The 13,944-nt window shown below is 41.9% G+C and overlaps 1 protein-coding gene across 1 annotated transcript in view; it reads right to left on the bottom strand.

Annotated features, from left to right (window-relative positions):
* Positions 1-13,944, bottom strand: part of LOC142842044 (Y-linked testis-specific protein 1-like) — a 132,570-nt gene that overhangs the window by 38,998 nt on the left and 79,628 nt on the right. Inside the window, 2 exon segments of the mRNA XM_075959025.1 lie at positions 9,525-9,706; positions 9,854-10,070. Of these exon segments, the coding sequence (XP_075815140.1) occupies positions 9,525-9,706; positions 9,854-10,070 (399 nt within the window).

Below are 13,944 nucleotides of genomic sequence, written 5' to 3'. Positions count from 1 at the left end.
TTAACCCAATTAAAAAACGGGGCACTGATTGAACAGAGAATTCTCAACAGAAGAAGTTCAAATGGCCAAAAGACACTTAAGGTCATGTTCAACCTCCTTAGCCATCAGGGAAGTGCAAATCAAAACAAATTTGAGATATCATCTTACACCTGTCAGTTTGGCTAAAATCAAAAACACCAATGATAGCCTCATCTGGAGAGGTTGTGGAGAAAGGGGTACCCTCATCCATTGCTGATGGGAATGCAAACTTGTGCAACCACTCTGGAAAGCAGTGTTTCTGTTTCTCAGGAAATTTGGGATCAACCTACCCCTGGACCCAGCAATACCACGCTTGGGAATATACCCAAGAGATGCCCCATCATATGACAAGGGCATTTGTTCAACTATGTTCATAGCAGCATTATTTGTAATAGCCAGAACCTGGAAACAACCTAGATGTCCTTCAATGGAAGAATGGATGAAGAAAGTGTGGAATATATACACATTAGATTACTACTCAGCGGTAAAAAACAATGACTTCTCGAATTTTGCATGCAAATGGATGTAAATAGAAAATACTACCCTGAGTGAGGTAACCCAGACCCAAAAAGATGAACATGGGATGTACTCACTCATAAATAGTGTCTAGACATAAATAAAAGTCAGAGAGTCTATAATTGGATATTCTAAAGTAGCTAAATAAAAAGGTGAACCCAAAGAAAAACATATAGCTATCCTACTGAGTAGGGGAATTAGAAAAGATTGCCAGGCAAAAAATCGGGATCTTAAGGGTGGGGTGGGAGGGGGTAAGGAGAGATGGGGAGAGAAAAGTGTGTTGGGTAGGATGGGGAGAACTTGGGGCAATGGGATGATTGGGATAAACAAGGTTGGATAGGGGAGCAGGGAAGCATATATCTTAATTAAGGGAGCCATCTTAGGGTTGGGAAGAGACTTGGACCTAGAGGGGCTTCCAGATGCCCAAGGCGGGGTCCCCAGTTAGTTCCTGTGGCAGCTAAGGATAGGGAACCTGAAATGATCCTATCGTATAGCCATACTGATGAATATCTTGCATATCACCATAAAACCTTCATCTGGTGATGGATGGAGATAGAGACAGAGATCCACACTAGTGTACTGGACTGAGCTCCCAAAGTCCCAATGAGGAACAGGAGGAGGGAGAAGATGTGCAAAAAAGTCAGGACCAATAGGGGTGTACCCGCCCACTGAGACAGTGGGGCTGATTTATTGGGATCTCACCAAGGCCAGCTGGACTGAGACTGAAAAAGCAGGGGATAAAATCGGACTCTCTGAACATGGCGAACAATGAGGGCTGATGAGAAGCCAAGGACAATGGCACTGGGTTTTGATCCTACTTCATGTTCTGGCTGTGTGTGAGCCTACCCAGTTTGGATGTTCCCCTTCCTAGACCAGGATGGAGGGGGGAGAACTTTGGACTTTCCACAGGGCAGGGAACCCTGACTGCTCTTCAGACTTAAGAGGGAGGGGGAGAGGAGTGGGGGAGATGGAGAGGAGTGGGGGGACGGGTAGAGGAGTGGGGGGTAGGAGTGGGAGGCTGGGAGGTGGCAGAAATTGTTTTTTTCTCAATAAAAAAGAAAGTTAAAAAAAATCTCTGATCTCCAAAATATATAAAGAACTCAAGAAATTAGACTGTAATATGGTAATTAACCCAATTCAATATGTGCACTGAACTGAACAGAGAATTATCAACAGAATAAGTTTAAATGGCCAAAAGACACTTAAGGTCATGCTCAACCTCCTTAGCAATCAGGGAAATACAAATCAAAACAACATTGAGATATCATCTTACACCTGTCAGAATGGCTAAAATAAAAAACTTCAATGATATTTTTTCTGAAGAGGCTGTGAAGGATGGGGTACCATCATCCATTGCTGATGGGAATGCAATCTTGTGCAACCACTGTGGAAATCAGTGTTTTGGTTTCTCAGGAAATTCGGGATCAACCTACCCCTGGACCCAGCAATACCACTCTTGGGAATATACCCAAGAGATGCCCTATCATATGACAAAAGCATTTGTTCAACTATGTTCATAGCAGTATTATTTGTAATAGCCAGAACCTGGAAACAACCTAGATGTCCTTCAATGGAAAAATGGATGAAAAAAGTGTGGAATATATATATATTAGAGTACTACTCAGCGGTAAAAAACAATGACTTCTCGAATTTTGCATGCAAATGGATGGAAATAGAAAACACTATACTGAATGAGGTAACCCAGACCCAAAAAAGATGAATATGGGATGTACTCACTCATAATTGGTTTCTAGCCATAAATAAGGGTCACATAGTCTACAATAGGTGAACCTATAGAAGCTAAGTAAGAAGGTGAACCCAAGGAAAAACATATAGTTATCCTCTTGGCTATGGGAAGTAGACAAAATTGCCGGGAGAAAATTGGGATCTTGGGGGTGGGGTGGGATGGGTGTAAGGGGAGCAGGAGAAAGAATAGGGAGAAAGGGAGGATGGGGGGAACTTGGGGAAAAACGAAGATTGGGATAAAGGAAGGTTGGATAGGGGAGCACAGAATCACAATTCTTAGTTAAGGGAGCCACCTTAGGGTTGGCAAGAGATTTGAACCTAGAGTAGCTCCCAGGAGCCCAAGGCGATGTCCCCAGTGAGTTCCTTGGGCAGCTGAGGATAGGGAACCTGAAATGACCCTATCCTATAACAATACTGACGAATATCTTGCATATCATCATAGAACCTTCAACTGGTGATGGATGGAGATAGAGACAGAGACCCACACTTGAGCACTGGACTGAGCTCCCTAGATCCCAATGAGGAGCAGAAGGAGGGAGAACATGAGCAAAGAAGTCGGGACCACGAGGGGTGCACCCATCCACTGAGACAGTGGAGCTGATCTATTGGGAGCTCACCAAGGCCAGCTGGACTGTGACTGAAAAAGCAGGGGATAAAACCAGACTCTCTGAACATGGTGAACAAAGAGGGCTGCTGAGAAGCCAAGGACAATGGCACAGGGTTTTGATCCTACTTAATGTGCTGGCTTTGTAGGAGCCTAGCCAGTTTGGATGTTCACCTTCCTAAATATGGATGGATGGGGGAGGACCTAGGACTTACCACAGGGCAGGGAACCCTGACTGCTCTTTGGACTGGAGAGGGAGGGGGAGAAGAGTGGGGGAAGGGGAAGAAGGTTGGGAGGAGGGGGAGAAGAGTGGAAGGAGGGGGAGGGAAATGGAAGGCTGGGAGGAGGCCGAAACTTGTTTTTCTTTCCTTTTCTCAATAATAAAAATAAAATAAATGAAGATGAAAGAGAAAAGATAATCTGTCAATTCTATTTTGTTACAGGGAAATTTGCATTCTTTGCACAGATTAACTAGCAGCATCATTCCCTGCACCATCAAATGCAAGGCAAAGAAAGCATGGACATGTTGTTGAATGCTGAGGATGTTGTTGAGAGTGTTTGTTGGTTTCTTCTTAAAAAAAAATTATCATTGTCACTCATGCATGAAGCATATCCTGTCTCTCTGATGTATCCTGAAGGACTGAAATAAATAAAATAAAATAGTTTTTTTCTCACATACTAGTAACATTTTTGTGCTATATCCAAATATGTGTGTTGCATGAGCTCCTCCTGCTCCTTCAGCTAATAGCCACTGAGATACCAGCCCATTGTGGTGTGGTCTCTCTCTCTTTCAAAAAGCAACATCTACCTTCAGCTTGATCTCTTGCTTCCAGCTTCCCTTCTGGAAACTAGGCTCCTTTCCTGATCCTGCAGAGGGCTTTTGTCAGGGATTGTGATCTCTAAGTTTTTCCCCTTTCAAGAAATAATCATTCTATTAATCACAATTCTAAACTGGTGTGGGAGATTGTTTGTGACTTATGCCTTCATATGTGATACAAGCAACCTGGGTTTGGAGGGTGTTCTCTCTGTTCATGTGGGGAAGGCGTGGCGGCAAGAGTAGGAGGCTGCTCATTTTCTGAAAGGAAATCAGTAAACAGTGGGGACCAAGTACAAGGATGTCCTGAAATATCAAGGCTTGTCCTTTAAGCCCCCAAAGCCTCCAGCTAGGTTCTAGGTCACCACAATCTCCAAAACCCACTGAGCATGAAGTATTCAGAACCAGAAGCTTGTGTGTGTCATATCACATGAAATCATCCTGAGTACAACAATCTGTTTTTTAATGCTACATTCTTTTGTCCCAACAGAAACATCTTTATTACCAATAAACATAACTTGCTGCATCTTTGGGGTCCTAGAATTGCTTTAAAGTGTTCCTGGGACAGTCTTACAAACCTTCCTGTGTTGTTATGAGACCTTAAGGGGACAGCACTTATTTCAGAAATCAAAGGCAGTTGATTTCAAAACTGTGGTTAGCTGTTGGATAGACATTGGTTTGCCTATACCTACTCTATGGAAGGATGGATTTGACTAAGAAAGTGAGATATCATACATGGAGGCAGATAACCTTACCTTTGCAAATGACCCATTGTGAGGCCTTATTTCAGGCTCCTCTCTTCTCCTAATCTTGGTTTCTTTATTAGTTTAGGACACGAATTAAAACTCAAACCACAGGATCTGTGAACACTGAATGAGTTAAGTATGTGAGACCACCTTGATGTCTGCTTGTCTGTCAACAGGGGCAGAGTTCATGGGCATCTGATGCATTGAACAGGAATGTCAGCTGTCAATCTCTGGTCCACCTAACTCTACAGCATAAAAGTTGTCATGGTTGCTCATCTGATCTTCCTCATATGATCTCCATCCACAGAGATGTCAGAAAAATCCTCCCCTGAGAGAGCAAGTTCTTTACAAATGAAAGATTATACAACAGAAGAGACATGGAATATTTATTTGGGCAAGATGTTGAAAGGATAAAGTGATGGAGGAAGGTCATTAGTTAATTTAATAAAAAAACTGCTTGCCCTGATAGGTTAAATCATAGGTGGATGGAGTAAACAGAACAGAATTCTGGGAGGAAGAGGAAGTGAGCTCAGAGAAGCCATGCTCCCCTCCCCCAGGCAGACACAATAGCTCTGCTCTCTGAGGAAGATTGTGATGCAGCCAGCCACCAGGTCAGACATTTTGAATAGTTCCTGGTAAGCGGACCTCGTGGTGCTACATAGATTATTAGAAATGGGTGAAGAGGCTGAAACTAATGGGCCAGGAAGTGTTTAAGAGAATACAGTTTGTGTGTAATTATTTCGGGGCATAAGCTATTGAGGCTGCCCTGGTGCTGGGGACGCAGCCCCGATGCTCAAATTTACTACTGAATGGCGCTCAGACGTGTGGACAACTGAATCCACTGAAAGCCTGAGAAAGCTTGGGAAAGCATAAAGCATGTTTACTTGGCAGCAGCAATTTCTTGGGTCTGCTCTGCGTGCTAGAAGCAAGCAAGCGCTCTCATCTAAGAGAGGCTTCCTGACTCATCTTCAGCTGCAAAACCCTGCAGCTCTTAAGAGGTCCTGCCATGAAACATTTAAATGGTGTTGATAAAAGCCAACTGAATGCTTGTTTGTTTTCAGCAGCAACAGGAAAAAAAAAACTGTGTTGTTTTAAAAATGCCAGCTTTCTGGGCCATCCTGCCAGGGCAAACTCTGACAGTTTGAGGCAGGAGGGCCAGCTACAGAGAGAGGACTTGAATGTTGTCTGTTGCAGCTTGTTTGATGGCAAGGACCTTGAAACACTTGTGGCACTGAAGGTGGCTCTGGCCGGTACCTCAGCCACAAGGTTGGAATGGCAGAAAGCTAAGGAATGGGCTACATCTAGCCTGCAAAGCCATGGCTTTAGTCCTACTGAGATTGCTTGGTAAAGACTCATGTGGTCAGAAAAACAGAGAGAGATATAGAGTAAAGAGAGATTCAAAGACAAAGAAAATTTTTAAATGATTTACAGTGTGTTAAAAATATGTGCAGGCTAAAAGTTGAAGTTCTTAAAGTTAAAAAAAGGAAGAAAGTTGGTGGGTGTGGTAGTACACACCCTTAATCCCAACACTTGGGAGGCAGAGGGAGATTGACCTCTGTAACGTCAAGGTGTGGTAGCACCTGCCTTTAATCCCAGTGCCTAGAAGGCAGAGACGAACAGATCTCTGTGAGTTCAAGGTGTAGTAATGTACAACTTTAATCCCAATGCCTGGGAGGCAGAGACACGCAGATCTCTGAGAGTTCAAGGACAGACTGGTCTACAGAGTTATGCCAGGTCAAAGATACAGAGAACCTGTCTCAAAAGACAAAAAATAAAAAGGAAAAATAAACAAAATAGAGGTTAAAATAAAGCGCACAAAGATGGAAAATACACAGAGAATTTTGATACTGTATGCTATTATGCTCTCTTTGAATTGTTTGAATGCTGATGAAAGAGCAATAGCTGCTAAAAGATATTTTTTTTATAAATGCTGCTGAGCTAATCCAACATAGATATTTTGAAAATGCCTTGACTTTGAAATTTGTATCTAAGGACATGATGCTTTGGAAAGGAGTTTCTTATTTTGTTTTCACAGAGGATGAGAGTCTGTGGATTGCCTCTATCCCAATATGTTATGATGGACCACACCCTCCTGAAAGGTTGCTGTGAACACCTTCAAAAAATTGCTTTGCTCAACTGCCAACTGAGATGAAACTAGCACACAGGTTATACCATGAAAGACCTAATTTCAGCAAGATGCCCCCATTCAGCAAGAAGCAGTTTGGAGAGAAAAAACTGCACCCATGTTCCCAAATATGGTTTATAAACGTTCTTTTACATTTAAAGTGGGATATGATTTAGATATGAATAATTTGCATTAGTATAGATTTTGCTTTATTGATAGAGATTTAAGGTCAATTTTGTTATATGTATATGCATTTTTGATCTATATTAAGGTATTGTGATTGTGTAATTTATTTAAAAATGTAATGTATATAGGTTGTTAATGGATAATCATTAATAATAGTCAAGTTTGTAGTCATGTTAGTTAGATTTTCTAGATATATAGATGTATATTTCAGTTAGATAGGCATTCTTCATATCTTTCAAAGACTACAAAATATGCTATTTAATCTTTTAAGAACTTAGGGTTTTTCATGACAATGAGACACTCTGCTCCTGGCAGCACCAATCTACTTCAGGAAGAAGATGGGCATTAAAGAGCATCCTTATGGAGTTTGATAGCCATTTGGGCAAGAAACTGCTCTTGCCTGGACGATTGCATAAACTGGACACAGAGAACCCTCAGAGAGAGGACGGCTAAACTTGCCTAAAGGTGAGATGATCTTTCAGGGTTCCTGATTCATGAAAGAGTCTGCAAGACGTTCTTCAAGAAAAGCAGATAGTGACTGCCTTTGAAATTTCCTGCTTCATGGAAATGTCTGCTGGAAACTATGGTCCTATAGGCTGAAGATGGATAATCCAATGGTACAGAGGAGCTTTGGGTAACTGTTCAGGCAGCGAGATTTCTCTGTAATTTCTAGAGTTTGAAAATTGCTTACTTTTTCTTTGCTTAGGTAATATTGTATTCTTCTGGAGTCTTTGATGGAGTTGAAAAATAGATAGTTATAGTTTCCATTATTATGATAAAAGATAAAATAGATATAAATATTGTAACTGTAATTCTTACTTGATAACTGTTTTGTTATATGTAATTTTGCTATGTTAAAGTTAAAGCCTTTCTTTTTGTTTAAATAGAATAAGGGGAAATGATGGAGGATAGGTCATTGGTTAATTAAATAAAGAAACTGCTTGTCCTGATAGGTTAGAATATAGGTGGTTGGAGTAAACAGAACAGAATGCTGGGAGGAAGAGGAAGTGAGCTCAGAGACACCATGCTCCTTCCCCCGGGCAGACACGATAGCTGTGCTCTCTGAGGCAGACAGCGAAGCAGCCAGCCACAAGGTCAGACATGCTGAATCTTTCCTGGTACGCGCACCTCGTGGTGCTACATAGATTATTAGAAATGGGTTAAGAGGCTGAAACTAATGGGACAGGCAGTGTTTAAAAGAATACATTTTTTGTGTTGTTATTTCAGAGCATAAGCTAGAGAGGCGGCCCTAGTGCTGGGGACACAGCCCTGCTGCTCAAATTACTACAATAAAGGGGAAAATGGAAGAAGGAAAGGAAGATAAGAGAGAGACAAGGAAGAATGGATGAATTCAATCATTCATTGGAAAAATGGGTGAACAAATGAATGAGGAGACCTAGTCGGATAAAATTTACTGCATTCCCTCTGTCAGGCCAAATTGAGGACTGACAAGGTTTTTCACTGAGGAGGAGGCTTATTCCATTTTGCCTTCTTGGTGTTCCAGGCCCACCCATGAGTGACGATGAGGACAGGGAGAAGAAGGGTTGAGGGTGTACCAGCATGCCCTGGTACGAGGTCTCACCCAAATTGTAGCCAAATCACCTGATCTGGGACAGCTGATCTACATGCTGGAGCTTAACTGGCAGTTTGACAACTCTAACATTTTTACCATGTTTGTGAAGATGAAGGAACCAAAAATCGCCCCGTTAAGGGAGGGCAGGATCCTTACAAGATGGGAGTCAGACATCAATACCACACTGGTATTTGGGGGTCTGATGGGTTTGGGGGGTCTTTGCCATACTCCAACTAGCATCATGGATTCCCTAGTTAACTGATTTTATGGAGCTCAGTGCATTCATAATATGTGTGCATGTCACACACCAGTGGCATCAATGTGTACATGTTTATCCTGTGTGTGGGTGAGTGTGTTCATGAGTTTTATAGCCCAAGTACTACAGAACATGATCAATGAAAGGGAACACTGTTTTCCAGATATGGCAGGGCAATTATTTAAATGAACTGACAAGGGTTGGATGGCATGGATAAGACCTATGAGAGTTCAAGGCATACCGAATCCAGGCATGACAAAGTAGGTGGCAGACAGAATCCTGGCAAAACTAAGTAGGTAACTTGAGGTCCAACCCATTGCAGAAGAGCAACTGGGAGGAGACACTTTTCTCTAAGTAGGAGACTACTGGTCACTCAACATCCTCCAGTGCAGATCAAACACCCAGTGATTTACAGCCAGTACGAATTAAAACATTAATAAAATGAAACCTAATTTTCTCTGATTTTAAGTATACATTTGTGTCCCTTCCTGATTAATCTACTCTTTATCCTCTTAAGTCCCAATACCTCACTCTGATATCTGTCACATCTTTCCATTTGACATGCTTATCCCTCAAGCTTTATCCCTCCCCGAGATCCTACCTATTTTTTGCCCCCTCTCCACTGCTTCCTAGACAACCATCTTGTCCTTTTCCCCACCCCACATACCCAGTCCTTTCCTCTCCAAGGGGAAAAGACCATAAATCCTGCTTTGTTTTGAGTCATGTATTTCTGTGATGTCCCATCCACCAGACACAATCCATCATTGACCAAATAACACAACATGTTCACAAATTTTAATTTTTAGAGCAAGAATATTTCTTGGAAAAGATACCAGGCATAATAGAAGCCCTGAGGTATCTCTGAAAAAAACACATTCCCTAAACACATTTTTAAGTCTGCCCCTCCAAATTTGAGAATTTCACTTTAACAGATCTTCACCAAATCATAGACATAGATATGGAACTCATTATCAAACTTGATGAAATACACGGAAGGTTTGGTGGGAACTTGGTAAACAATTTTACCTATCTCTTGGGTTCCATCTTTTTTGTTGTAATGCACACATTTGCCTGCCAAGGAATCCCTGCCTAATTCCAAAGTCACCTCTACTGGAGGATATTCTGGCATGATGTGAAAGTAGCCTTCAATGTAATCATTAAGATGGTGGTAAAGGTACAGGACTGGATCATTCTCGTTGACAATGTAGAAACAGGTCGTTATGGTCTGCACCTCATCTGGGACCACGCAACTCCACTATTCCTTAGAGCCTGGCATGATGTGGAGGTTGCCTTCCAGGTAGTCATCCAGGAGGTGGTAAATGTACAAGACCGGATCTTTCTTGTAGGTAATATAGAACCAGGTCTTCATGATTGGCACCTCCTCTAGGACCATCCCGTTCCAGTCATGCTTAGAGCCATCTGTGCCCATGAATGTATGTTTCACTGCTCTGCCAACTATGGTGTTTGAGAGATGAGTGTCTGTCACCTGAGGAAATGGCACATTATTAGGCAGGATCTTAAGGTTTAAAATCCTTTCATCGCTGTGAAGCTCCCATCCATAGACACAATCAATCCCATCATATTTCAAGAAAGAGAGAGAGGGATTTGTTGGTGGTTGATCTAGAATGATGGCTTTCCACTGGGTGACTGTTTCATTGGCTTCCTTCCAGCCATGAGAAATTCTGCGGCCAACAATATTCTCCAGGTCTTCAAAAGGCCTACTCAGTTTTTGCTACTGGAGAGATGGCCCATTGCTCTTCTGGAGAGGTGGCATGCATCTCATACTGGGAGGCATCTTCATCGTTGCAATAGACTTACTGAGATAGGCCACAGCACTCCTGTTCCACTGTCTCTTGGCTCTCTATCTGTGCTTGGGCTTCATAGCTGCCAATCTCTGCATTGGAAGAACTCTTTAGTTTATATCAGACATAAAGTGGTTTCTTCCACCTTAAGTGCCTGCAAGGATAAGAAGGTGAAGATGTGAGGTCAAGGCTCTCTTCTGGAAGATCTTTGGGGCAGGTGACAAAGGCTGTGCTGAACAATACCTAAATGTAAATTGTTCTTAAGAAATTAATAGGAAAATTATCAAACTATTGTCTACAGTTCAGTATATCTGTATTAGAGACACATTCCTGCTGCCCAAAGGCAATGGACCTCTACTGAGAAACCTACTTCCTTACTATGTCAATAAGAGGAGAAGGTATGCCTATCACCAAAGTGAGGAAGAAAAATCTGAGCAAATGGCAAAGAATTCAAAAGACAGACACTTCTTTCCTTCCCACTCAAGCTATTGGTTAGGTGGCTGATCCCAAACCACCTGCCCAAGGTCATGGCACTCCAGTCCACTGGCTCTCTGTGTTGTGTCCCCTGATCCAGACACAGGTTTATTACATAAAGCCATTCTGTGTCTTCATTAGAGAACTGAGTACTGTGATACTAACTGCAAAAAGAAAGACTCATTAATCTGGGCAAAAGCATCATTTAGAAATAATTAATATCTTTTAAAACACATATGGACAAAGAGGATCTTTGCCATTTTAGAGGACTGATGAATTGGACATTGTTAGCAAAGATAAAGTGGAAAGAATAGCTGGCATTTACCATTCCCACAGCTATCAAATATAGTAGCTGTTAATAACATAAATTTTGGACCCACAGAAGATTTCAAGGAAACCTTTCTGGGACTACAGAGGTCCCAGTTGCTTCCTTAACATAATTACCAAAAGGAAATGTCTTGGCTCTCCAGATTACATCTTCTGGAAATGTTCAGCTGCCTAATCCTGTTGAACAGTTGTGGAGCCCAGGAGCTGAACTGACCTCCTCAGCCACCGTGAAGATAGTAAACCTACCTATCCAGAAGACTAGTGCTTCATGTGGAACAGAGTTGCCACCCCCAATCACAGCTTTGTGACATCACCAAGGCTCTACTTATGTCATAAAACCCCTCATAGACTGGTTTCTTCCCTATTAACCTACAGAAATATCCAGCATACAGGTCCTAAAATGCTGCTCATACAGCCCCGTGGAGACCGCAAATAAAAACCCCACTCGTCTTTCCAATTACATGAGTCATATTTTGCCAAGTAACTCAATCTCTTTATGTGTCTTTTTCTGAAAAAATCTTCGGTGTCTGAGTCAACAACTCACACGAATGTTTTTTTCCTAGCTACCATCTCTTCATTGGTTATCTTCTATTGATTTTTTTATTACTTCATAATAATAAATATCAAATTTTCCACTTCCTTTCCTCCTCCCACATTCTTCTTGCTCCCCACTAAGCCTCTCCACTCCCACTCCAGACCAAATAGAGGGCAGGGTACCTTGACCTGTGGGAATTCTAAGCCCACCCTTCATCCATCCAGATTTAGGAAGGTATGCATCCACATAGAATAGGGTCAAAAAAAAAGCCTGTATATGAAGTGCAGACAAATGCCAGTGCCATTATCATTGGCTTCTCAGCCTGCCCCAATTGTCAGCCATTTTCAGAACTTCCAGTTTGATCCCATGTTCTTTCATTCCCAGGCCACTGGTTTAGTTGAAATCCCATTAGTTCAGGCACAGTGTCTCAGTGTGTGGACCAAGACCTTTTATACCTGACATCCTTGCTCTTATTCTCCATCTGTATGCTCTTCCACTGGATCTTCAAAGCTCCATCTAGTTTTCTGAATTACCCTGACTTAATCTCCCTCATTTGCCAAACAAAAGTTCTATGGTGATATTCAAGATTGTCATCAGTCTGACTATGGGATAAGGCACCCATAGTGCCTAGGGACATGGAACAGTGCAGTCAACCTCTCCAAATCTGCCCAAGTTCCTAGAGGGGGTCACCCCATGGCCTTCTAAGAACCCCCTCGAAAGATAAGGATCTTGACATCCCCACAATGGCCCGCTAAATTGAGATATCATCAGTGTATATGCATTAACTTGTGTGTGTGTGTGTGTTTAAATCACAATAAAAACAAATGGATTGTAATATTGAAATTTCTTCTCATCTTGAGAAGAATATTTGCTACAGAAACACTGTCACAGTAGTACTGAGAGTGTAGGCTGTCTCAGCAAGGAGAAGTAACTGGAGGAAACCCCCAGGAGTTAGGCTCAGTGGCCCAAGAATTATGCCCAAGGAAAGTCAATGAACTCACGGATGGAAAATAAAACTCAGCCTAAATAACACCCCAAACCATTTAGGTGGAACATGAGATACTCGTGCAAAAATTACAAAATGTCTAAAATGCCTGGACTAGAACATAAGGGGAACACAATGATGTGTAGCTGAGAGTGCATGGCAAAACTGATTGGATCTGGCAAAAATTATGTAAGCATACCAAAGCAAACATCCAAAGAAACCACCAGTGTGACAGAACCCTAAGAAATCTGTATGACAACATATCATGTTGAACATTCTGAGATTTATAGACAAAGGAAAGATCTTAAATATGTCACTGTCACACTGGTGATGATTAACCCATTCCATCATAGTGTGACTCCCTGATGTGTTTCAGATAACCTGTCAATTCTGTCTATTTAGTTACAGGGAAATTTGCATTGCTTGCACAGATTAAATAGCAGCATCATTTACTGCACAATCAAAGGCAAGGCAAAGAAATCATAGACATGTTGTTGAATGCTGAGGATGTTATTGGGAGTTTTGTGGGTTTTTTCTTAAAGGGAAATCATCGGTGACTCTCATGCATGAAGCAGATCCTGTCTCTGTGATGTATCCTGAAAGATTGAAATAAATAAAATAAAATAGTTTTTTTCTCACATACTAGTAACATTTTTGTTGCTATATCCAAATATGTGTGTTGCATGAGCTCCTTCCGCTCCTTCAGCTAATAGCCAGTGAGATACCAGCCCATTGAGGTGTGGTCTCTCTCTCTTTCAAAAAGCAACATCTTCCTTCAGCTTGATCTCTTGCTCCCAGCTCTGCTTCCTGCTACTAGGCTCCTTTCCTGATCCTGCAGAGAGCTTTTGTCAGGGATGGTGATCTGTAAGTTTTTCCCCTTTAAGGAAATAACCATTCTTTTCATCATAATTCTAAACTGGTGTGGGAGATTGTTTGTGACCTACCCCTTCATATGATATGAAACAACCTGGGTGTGGAGGGTGTTCTCTCTGTTCATGTTGGTGAAGGCCTGGCAGTGGGATTAGGAGGCTGCTCATTCTCTGTAAGGAAATTAGTAAACAGTGGGGACCAAGTGCAAGGATGTCCTGAAATATTAAGGCTTGCCCTTTCAGAACCCAATTACTCCAGCTAGGTTCAGAACCAGAAGCATATGTGGGCCATACATATCACATGCAATCATAGTGAGTATGCCAATCTGTTTTTTAATGCTACATCCTTTTGTCCCACCAGAACCATC

This window comes from Microtus pennsylvanicus, chromosome Y, assembly GCF_037038515.1.
Source record: "Microtus pennsylvanicus isolate mMicPen1 chromosome Y, mMicPen1.hap1, whole genome shotgun sequence".
NCBI classification, from domain to species: Eukaryota; Metazoa; Chordata; class Mammalia; order Rodentia; family Cricetidae; genus Microtus; species Microtus pennsylvanicus.
This window is presented reverse-complemented; position numbering and strand designations above follow the sequence as displayed.